Source organism: Propithecus coquereli, unplaced genomic scaffold, assembly GCF_000956105.1.
Source record: "Propithecus coquereli isolate 6110/MARCELLA unplaced genomic scaffold, Pcoq_1.0 Scaffold68, whole genome shotgun sequence".
NCBI classification, from domain to species: domain Eukaryota; kingdom Metazoa; phylum Chordata; class Mammalia; order Primates; family Indriidae; genus Propithecus; species Propithecus coquereli.
The window spans coordinates 926,875-937,685 of NW_012152840.1; the positions used below are offsets into that span (position 1 = coordinate 926,875).

Here is a 10,811-nt window from a genome sequence, read left to right on the forward strand (position 1 = left end):
CCTGCTTTGACAAGAGATTATTTTATTCCTTTCAAGTGATGCACTCAGAACTGAATATAGCGATTTAGGTATGACCTGACCAAGGTGGAACAGAATGGAATCATTGCCTCTCTCATGCTAGATACTATATTTCTTTAAATGCAGCCTAAGACTGAACTGGCTTTTTGGTGAACAAATCCAATTACTGACTTATTAATAAAGCTTCTTATTATCTAAAATAATCATGTTCTTTAAAAAACAGCAAACAAACATGTTGTTGCTCTCTTCCTGAAACTATGCAATGATTTTCTGGATCTAAGCTGGCTGATACTTGTTAGTATACAATCATGGGCCAAGTGCAATGGCTCACACCTGTAATCCCAAGACTTTAGGAGGTCAAGGCAGGAAGATCGCTTGAGCCCAGAGTTCAACGTTACAGTGAGCTATGATAGCACCACTGTACTCCAGCCTGGGTGACAGGGTAAGACCCTGCCTCTTAAAAAAAACAAAAAAACAAAAAAAAAACACCAATCAGAATTGTATTTTTGAGAACTCTTAGACAATATTCCTTGTTTGGCAGTATAATGCCACAGAATCAAGCCCACCTTTTTAAACAAACCCTCTAAAATTGACTTGGATGAAGTCCAGGGTACACGGCTGAATATGCCAACCCTTCCCTTCCTGGTCATGAGCCCTGCCACTCCCACTTCTATACTGAGCTTCATTTGTTCAGATACAGATTTTGAGTGACAGCTTCCCTAGCCTCTTCCTTTGTTAGCAAAAGATATCAAAAATTTGCCTAAAGTTCTGAACTGAATGAAACTTTCAGCAAATATCTTGCGTCAGTTTTGTGACAAGTATCTGGAAAGCATTATTCAACGTTCACACATCGTTGAGGCTGAACAGTATAGTAGTCTAGCAGTCAACAGGAGACTCTAGGTCCAGACTAGGTTTCAAACCTGGCTCACCATTTACTAGCTGTGGAATCCTGAGCAAGTTACTTAGCCTCTTTGCTCTTCAGGTTTCTCATCTATAAAATGAGGTTAAATAATGGTACCTACCTGAAAGGATTGTGAAGATTAGGTAGTTAATATATATAAAGTGCTTATTACGGGCACATCATAAGCACTCTATAAATGTTCATTATATTTTTCATTTTCTCCATCTTGTCACGTTCATTCCCATGATAAAGTTCCACTCTCCTTTTAACTTCCCAGGTTTTTTTTGCAACTTTAACCCTTGCAAACACATTCATACAGTCACTCTGCCTTCTGTTTATTAAGGTCTTCACTTTGCAAATGAATGTAACTTGCCACTGCTGTATTCCAGCTTCAAGTTCCATCACTCTAGATCTCGATGATTCTTATTAGGCATCATTTATCAACTGGGGTTATAATATAAAGTTTATGCTATCAAGTTTAAGAAGGCGGCCACACAATAATTATTGCTTTTGGCCCCCTTCCTAAATTTTTTCTTCTATGGCCTCATTCTCTCTTTCATCTTAATACCTACTCTCCTCCAAAACAGTCAGCCTTCCAGGTTTATCAAGTATAGTTGGTCCTCTGATTAAGTAGGTTCCAAATCTGCAGATTCAACTAATCATGTGAATTGAAAATATTTGAAAAAAATAAAAATAAAAAACAGTACAATAAAAAATAATCACAAATTTAAAAAACAATAACAACTATTTACATAGTATTTACATTGCATAATATTAGGTATTATAAATGATCCAGAGACGACTTATACAGGAGGATGTGTGTAGGTTATATGCAAATACTACACCATTTTATATAATTTGGTATCCCTGGCAGTCCTGGAACTAATCCCCTGCAGATATGGAAAGGTGACTATATTTTTCCTCCGTCTACTTCAGTCTAAAGCCTTGCTGATCCAGTCAGCTGGCCTGGGGCAAATGGTACTTCCTGGTTCTCATTATGCAAGTTCCACCTAGAGCCAAGAAATCCCTATTTAATTATCTTAATGCATGGTTCAGACACCCAAATCTTGTTCATAAACACCATCTGCATAAAGAATTGTTCAGCTCCCAGATTTTCTTCTCTGTTCCCAAATCCTGACCAGCAGCAGGAAGGGCAATGGCATATCAGCGCCCTCCAAAAGCCTTTGGTTTCTTGTCCAAGAACTTGTGATTCTTTAAGATGCTTCCCTGGTCCCTTCTGCTTATGACATTTATTCCCCTGTGAATCAGCAAGAGTGGGCAGCAGCCAGAAGGTTTAATGAGGCTGGAAAGGTTTTTCAGCATAGCCAGGATACAGCATCCAGGAAGACAGCAGCACCCTCTCTGGTTGTTCAGGTCCCTTTTGTACCCCTCCATGGGGCATCACTAGCCAAGACTCAGCTCTTGTCAGGACACTAATAGGTTTTCCTCACCTCCAGTGGGTGGAGATCTCTCACTGACTCTGGTGCTTCTCCAGAAGGTTCTGACTTGCTTCTCTGTGGAGTAAACCTCAAATTCCCTGTGTGCTTCCAGAGGAACAGTTTGTCTTTTCTTCTTCCTCTGTGTCCCATTTCTCCACACCTTCTCCTCACTTTAAGGTCTTTGATGACCTTCTGGTACTTCAATATATGATTTCTCTTCCACAATGTCCAGATTTTCCATTGAATAAAACTCTCATACATCTTGCAATGAGTTGTATAATTGAGGAGTTTTTTTCCCCTCATTTTCCTCTATGTTGTACTTCATTGCTCACCATCCTCTGGTTCAGGTGCCAATTCCTTTCTGAAATTCAGAATCTTGAGCTAACTGGTATTTTTTTGTATTAACTCAGCTAATCAACTTAAGAATTCTTTATTCATGGCAGTATAGATTCACACAGAGAAACATTTCCTTAGCTTCCTTCCCTTCTGTCATGATGGTCAGCTTATATTTTGGACCTGTATTTTGGCAGCAAGAACACATTTCTTAGACTATTCCCCTTGCACCCACATTTTTGGGTGGGTTAGAACACCTACACTGGGACTCGCAATCCTCGAGGCTCTTCTTGCATCTGAAGGTGCACAAATGCTACCGGCTACTGAGCTCTAGGCTCCCCCAGCTCTCAGCCCACCAGCCTTGTTAAACCATCTCAATAAAGCAATTGAGGACCAATCTCTCGGGCCTACAATAAAAGCAGCTTGCAAGAATCTCTGAACTGGGAACCAGCCATTCACTATCCCCCCACCAAAAAAAAAAAAAAATCCCAAAAAAAAAAAAAAAAATCCCACATTTTCTAGCTTCTGCTTCAAACATGTCATCCTCTTTGTCCTAGGCTCTGGGTTTATAGCCCAAATTGACATTGATGTAATATCTTATTTATATGATTCATTTCTTATGAATACAAATATTTTTTCTTTATTTTGGTTTATTTTCAACCACTAAGTTCAAGGACTTAAATAAATTTACTAAATAAGAATTATAATAATTATTATACTTGTGATTTATAGAACTTCTCTCTAAAGAGCTTAACTAGCATGGAGAATTTCCACAAATTCACTTAAATTCTAGCTATTTCCGTTGTTCTAATGAAAGCCATGCTACCTATATCCACACCCTAATGAGAACTGAAACCAATCAACATCATTTTCTGTCTGTATGTTAAACAAAGCTGGGAGAGGCATACACTGCTATTCTTGTTTAAACAAGGCTGAGAACAAGCAAAAACCATTTGCTACTTACTCCAGGAAATCTCTCCTTCTGGAAGATGAAATTGTAAACCACCTAAAACAGAGTAAGCACTAACAGCTTACTCTTTGAGATTCTTTAATACCTTACCTCATTATTCCCACCAATCCAAAACTATTATGTCCTAAACTGTGCAGTCCCAGCTAGTTGTCCACCTTGTCAGATTCATCTTACCATTCTTCAGCCCAGGTCCTAAAATTCTATAAAAGCATCCTCCCCCGACTTTCCCTTTCCTGAGACACTCCTACGACTGCCAAGGTGGAATTCTCCCTTATTGCAATAGGTCTAATAAACTTAGTGTGGCTTCAGCAACAGGTTTTTCTGGTGGTCCTTTGCAGAGTCAATAGTCAACACTGACCTCTTCTCGCCTATGTTTTTCTTCTTTGGGGACGTTATCTGCTGGCGCTATGTCCCCAACGATGCATTCTGCCATATCGTGAACCAGCGCTAGGCGCACACATCTGACCAGGCAAGAAATGTTGAATAATTACACAGAATTATATTCACTACAAGTTCCTTCTCTATACTATTTTGAAGTTACATAATATATTTTTCTTTCTCCACCCTCACTGAGTACTTTAATACACTATTTTCTAAAGTAATTATATTCTGCCAGCCTACAACAGTTCTGAATCCAAACTGCTAGTTAATATTCAACACAACACACGAGAGCGCAGGGGAAATTGTCAGCATGAATTTTTTTTAGATGGCTGGTTTCTCAAATCTCACCTTAAAAGGTTGATAACTTCAGATTACAAAGCCAGGAGATGATGTGGTTACAGCATTTACTTACGGATACAAAATTCGGAAGCAATCATTTTACGCAACATGCTAGTTAGATACCAAAATGAGGCCATTTATACAGTAACGGGTGGAGTTGGACAGATCTGGGTTTGAATCCAGCAACCAACACTTAGTAGCTGTGTAACCTTTATCTAGTTACTTAATTTCTTTAAATGCTCAATTCTGTTACCCTTGATTTTATCATCTGTAAAAAGGGGATGATAATACTTCATAAGGTTGGTATGAAAATTAAGTTTGATAATTCATGTTACTGGCACATGTTGATCATTCAACAAATGGTTATGATTATTAGTGATTAATGATTAGTGATTACAATAATCACTATCAAAATAACAAAGTCAAGTAATGAGACGAATGCACCAGAAGGCCACTCTGTCTTAGATTCCCACCACTACTATGGCAGTACAAGGCCAAACAGCCTCCTCTTAGATTTCCCTGCTTCCAGTCTCTTTCTGGTCCAATTCGAATTTCAGACTACTCCTGATTTCATCTCTATTCGACTTCACTTTCATCTTGTACTATTTGCCCAAATCACCTCAGTTCCACATCATCTGCTGAGTAAAAGGATTCCTCAGACTCCTAATGAATCCTTTGCTATAATCAAATGGATTTAGTTCTCACTTCTAAGATACTTTACTTTCCTACTGTCAGGGCTTTGGTTTCTCTGCCTTTCTCTCCATGTGCAGTGCCTTCTCCTACCTCTCTACCTCCCCTATTAAGATCAACCAAGAACTGGTGATCTCCTCTACTGTTAGAATACTTAGCTAATTTCTTACCATAACTAATTTTGTGCTTTTTGCAGAAGCCACTTTGGGCCTGTATAATTCATTTTGGATTTATTTACTGTCTTATAGTACTAGTAAACTTTTGTCCTGTACTCAAAAAGCATTTTAAAAACTTGTTAATTGACTGATGGGGAGAAGATACCTCTTTCTCAGCTAAATTTTGCACATACAGCTCCACAAAGTCATCTCGAAATGAGTGCTACTACTCACAAAGGGGCTGATAAAAAACACATAGCGTATTAATACAATGACAGATTTTTAAACACAACACGCTCACCTTCAAGACCCTAATAGCACACTTATGTTTCCCCTGAGACCAAAGCAGGCTCTGTTACTTGCCAATAGAAAACCCAGATTACAGTTTACAGCAACTGAAGCCATCAACACAGAGCTCCCCTTCCCATATCGTGAATCTGTATGGTTTGTCGCAAATAATTTTTCTTGACGTATATGCTAACCTAGAAGAAGCTGACACCAGCCTCAGTCATGAAAAGTGGTGCACACCAGAATCCCTCAAAGCACTAAAGTTCAGATCAGCTTACCTGTCTTTGTTAAGATGGTCATCTTTGGTCACCATGGCCATAATTGCCATCCGGTACATATGATCTGATACGCTCTCTGGCTGCTCAACATTTCTGTATATCCACCCAGTTCGTGGGACCCTCTGATAAAAAAGAAAAAGAGGTTTAAAAAAACAAATATTTCAACTATTTGCTATGCCCTTCAAGAGATGTCCAGAGAATAGCACACAGAAGCAGGGCCATGATCTCAGAACCTATTAAAACATGCTTTACTAAACTAACTGAAATGAGCAAATCAATCAGAGAATGAAAGGGGAAGGGGAAGACAGAGAGAAGTAGTTCACAAGAATACAGTACTAAAGTCCAACGGTCTAAGTTACTCTGTTACTGGTGTGTAATCATGGAACATATACAAGTCCTTTAGATCAGTGGTCCCCAACCTTTTTGGCACCAGGGACTGATTTCATAGAAGACGATTTTTTTCATGGGGTGGAGGGTTGGGGGAGGATGGTTTCAGGATGATTCAAGGGCATTATACTTATTGCGCAAGCAAACCTCTCTGCTAATGATTATCTGTACATGCAGCGGCTCCCCAGCCATAGATCACTACCTCAGATCCACCTCAGATCATCAGGCATTAGACTCTCATAAGGAGAACGCAACCTAGATCCCTCACATGCCCAGTTTACAGTAGGGTTCGGTCTCCTGTGACAATCTAATGCCACTGCTGATCTGACAGGAGGTGGAGCTTATCAGGTGATGCTAGCAGGTGAAGTGGCTGTAAATACAGATGAAGCTTCCTAGGCTGCTTATCTCCTGCTGTGCAGCCTGATTCCTAACAGGCCAGACTTATACCGGTTGGTCAGTAGCCTGGGGGTTGGGGACCCCAGCTTTAGATTGTAAATAGAAAACCAAAATCTCAGGGCTACCCCCCAGCAACTCCTTATGCAAAAAAGAAGGCAAAGGCCTCAGGAACCTGTGAAGAACTGGCCCCACAGATCATTCATTAAGGAAATTCCTTGCTAAACTCCCATAAGCAAGGACATGCAAATTATAACTATGTCTAGCATCTAACACTAAAGCCTGTTCCTTTCCACACTAATAATGAATTATTAGTTCACCTTTACAGGTAAAAGAACTGGAGACACACAGAATGAGACATTCTTTCACCTACCCAGGGACATCTACATAATTGATGCTTCCTTCACTCCCTTTTTCTCCTCTTAAGTGAAATGCAGATTTCCTGGGCCTCATAAAAATGTAACCATTTTCATTTTACCTCATTTGCCTCCTCGCCGCTTTTCTTTCTCTCTGTATACCTTCAAATGCTGAAGCTCCCAAATTCCCCTTCCAAAAACAGCCACAGGTCTGCCTGTGGCTCGTGTTTTCCCAGGTGGGTCTAAATTTGGCTCCACTGATTGAGATTTTTACCTTAGTCCCTTACATGGGTCGACAAGACATAACAAAACCGCATTTTTCCCAACTACAAGAGTCGTGGCGTTTTGCCTTCCAACAATCCTATCCTACACAAGCAGCAAACGTTGTGATGAGGCTCTGAACTTGAACAAGTGACAAGCTTCCAAAGTCTGAAGATGAAGGTTGATAAAAAGGCATTTCTAAGAGCTAGAAGCTACCCCCAGCTGTGACTCTTCCTTTCATTCAGATCATATGATCTTGAGAAACTGTATTTTTCTCCTCAGAACTCTACATCTCTAAAGAATATTATAAATAGTAGTCACAGCAGCATGAAACAATCTGCTTTAAACTTGTAGAAATTCTGCAAAATCTGACTGAAACGGGAGAGAGGGGAAGACGCACATAATGAAACTCCAGCGTGTATTATATACAGAAGTCTTATTTTTGGAGGTAACTGCGACAGTTAAAACACTCCATTTAAAATCTGCAGGGCCAATGGAGTCTGTTCTTCCCACCTACCGCTCAGAAGCACCAGCCCTACCCGCCCCCCCGCACTTATGAGGTCGCGAGCCCCGGAAAGTGCTCAGTGCAGACAGGGACCCGCGCTGCCCGGGGCTGAGCCGGGCGCAGGGCGCCCTGCGGCCCCGCGCGGCCCGGTCCGCCCCAGCAACCCTCGGCGCCGCCTCCGCCGGCTCTCTTCCTCCGCCTACCGTCCAGGGCGTGCGGCCGCAGCGGGGGGTTTGCCTTTCCCGAACCTGCGTGGCGGGGAGGGCGGAGGAAGGGGAAAGGCCGCGGGCGCCGGGGAGCCGGAAGCCCCGCAGCCCCCTGTCCGCGGCCCCGCTGCCGCCCGCGCGTCGCCGCCCCCGCCTCTCCCCGGGCGCAGCAGCTCCCAGCCAGGCGCCCGCTCACCTTGAGCTGCCCCACGAGTCGCAGGAAGTGCAGCAGGGACCGGGCCCCGCGGCCCGAGGAGGCCAAAGCCATGAGGCCCAGCAACGCGGCAGGGCCGAGTAGGCCGCGCGGCGAAGCTCCTCCCCCTCCTTCTCCCTCCCTTCCGCCTCCTTCCTTCTCTTCTTTCTCCCCTCCTAGCCTCCCTTCTACGCCCCCTCTTCCTCCCTCCCTTTCCTTCTCCTCCCCCTCGTCGTCTTCCTCACCCCAGTTTTCTCAGGCCCTTCTGTGGCTGCCACTTGGGCATTTCACCATCCGTGGCAGACACACTGCTAGGGATGTACTAGGCACTCAATTCTTGTTTGCTAAAGGCCACTCACCTAACTCCATCAAACTTTAAATGGATTGCAGTTCCTGTGGGAAGACCAGAGGGGCAGGATGTGTGTTTGGAGGAGAAGGGCTGTGTAATATTGCACCAAAATCTTACCTTTTAGGAACTCAGCTGATTGGGGTAAGAAATAAGGAATAGTTACTTCAAAATGGGAAATCTATACCATTTTTACAGAGGCACTAGGAAAGTACTTTGGAGGGGAAAAATTAATTGGGTGTGACAGAAGTACTGGGAGACTTTGGAGGGAGCCCTAAATGGGCTAAGGCATAAGAGCAGTCCCGTGGTGAAAACACAACCTCCCCAACACCTCAAGTGCTGAAGAATCCCCAACCTTCAAAAAGATGGACATCAGAAAGATGTCCCAGCCATCTCCCTTGATTCCATCAACAACCAGTGGCACCAATTTTTAAAGGCAGTTAGTGCACAAGCGGACTGAGGGACTCAAGAAGGGAGAGTGATGAAGAAGGGTTGGAAATAAAAAAGAATTAGAATTTTTCCATTCATAGCACAAATGTCTGTTTTATACCTGGTACTAAGTGCTGGTGATTTGATGATTAACTAGACAAGGTTGGTCCTTGCTGCTTGTGTTCCTTGCAGTCTCACAGTCTGTTCAATCAGGGCCAGAATACTACACCAGCAACGGTGCTAGTGTTACAGCAAGTGTTACAGCGACCGGTCCCGAAGGGAATAACTGAGCGGCACGCGGAGAGTTGGAGAGTCAACGTTTTATTCGCTGGCGGGCCCAGAGGAGACTTGTCTCCAGATTCTGAGCACCACTTTTTTATTTTTGTCTAGTTTTATACTTTTTTGGGTTACACACATCCAATAGCATACAAGCATAAGTGGTTAACCAATTAGCAACAGGATTTAAAAGATAGCCAATTAGCAGTAGTTTTTACAGGCATTTGTTTTGTGACAGGCTTATAACTTTGCTTAACTGTTTTGCAGTTTTAGTGGAATTTCCCAGAAGTTTCTCAATACCATTTCTCAGAAGTTCCCCTAACACTAGAACATTTTCACCTATACTCTTTTGTGTCTTCATCACAGCAAGAAGATGCTGGTACAGAAAACTACAGACTAGCTTCTGTGGAACCCTAAGACAGCCAGCATCTGTTGGCAGCATCCAATATGGCAAGGTCAGCTGCAAAGAAGCAGTTAGGCACTTTTGGAACTCTTCTACCCAAATAAAAACTTACAGACATACAAGTTTCTAATACCACCATTCACCAGACTGTTTGCCTTGCGGTACTGAGTTCCCATGAGTTGACTGTCTCTATTTGTGTTTTTATTTACATTCCTTACACATTTCCTTCCTATAGATTGCATTACCGGAGCCTCCCATGTTACCTTCCCAACTGCTTGTGTTGGAAATCATCACAGCCAACACGCGTACCAAAGTGGCTCTTCAGAGAGTAAGACGTATCTGTGTTTCTTAAGTGAGCCTTTTTGGAAGTGGAGTATCTTAAAAAACATTTATCACTTACTTGAGATTTAGCACTGAAAGGAGGATATTTTATGAGAACATCTTTTTTAAGAGGGGAAAAAGATGAAAATCTCATGACTGCTGATATCTTAAACCACTGGTATTACCCAGAGGGTCTTCATCAAAGGACACAGTGATATCCTTTGACATAAGCATTGAGTATGGCCTCAATGGCTTGAAGGAAGAAATATGCAACTTTCTGAGCAACCAACATAGTGCAGATGGAATGCAAGCAGTTTACGTCTATGTAGACCATGCAATGACCTTATAGAAGGGACAGCAGAGGATGGAGGTGAAGTGCGACAGGCTCTGGACTCCTCCCTGGGTCCCAAACCCAACTCTGCCACTTACTTACTGGTTGTGTGACCTTGGACAGGTCATTCACTCCCAAACCTCAGTTTCTTCATAAATACAGCAGCTACCTTACAGCAGTTTTGAAGGTTAACTTGGCCAATGGCACAGGAAGAACTTACTACTTGGAACTACAACAGCTATTACCATATAATAAGAAAATAAGTCTGTTTATTTAAGAGAATTATCTACAAAATGATTTTTTAAAAGTAAATGCTGACATACCCTTAAAGACTAACTCACACTTCTTAATGGTATGTGCTGCAAATCCTCTGAATGCATAGCAATATGGGCTCAAAGGATTTACCAAAAATTAAGTATCATAAGACCTAATCTAGTGGCTCCAAATAGTTTTTCTCCCATAACGTATCCTAGAAATATTGTTGAGGTTTTCAACTTTGGTTTTGGGGGAGAGAAGGGCAGGGTAGGAGGAGGCAGAATGTGAAAGAAGGAAGTATGTAGGCAGCAAAATTCCCCAAGGTGATTCTAATACATTTCAATATTTTTTTTCTTT

General features: G+C 42.2%; 1 protein-coding gene across 1 annotated transcript in view; it reads right to left on the reverse strand.

Annotated features, from left to right (window-relative positions):
- Positions 1-8,234, reverse strand: part of HDDC2 (HD domain containing 2) — a 17,792-nt gene extending 9,558 nt beyond the window's left edge. The window contains exons 1-3 of the mRNA XM_012660804.1: positions 8,097-8,234; positions 5,793-5,914; positions 4,020-4,122 (exon numbers count right to left, since the gene is read on the reverse strand). Of these exons, the coding sequence (XP_012516258.1) occupies positions 4,020-4,122; positions 5,793-5,914; positions 8,097-8,168 (297 nt within the window). The 5' untranslated portion in view covers positions 8,169-8,234. The remainder of the gene's footprint in view (positions 1-4,019; positions 4,123-5,792; positions 5,915-8,096) is intronic.
- Positions 8,235-10,811: the final 2,577 nt, after the last annotated feature.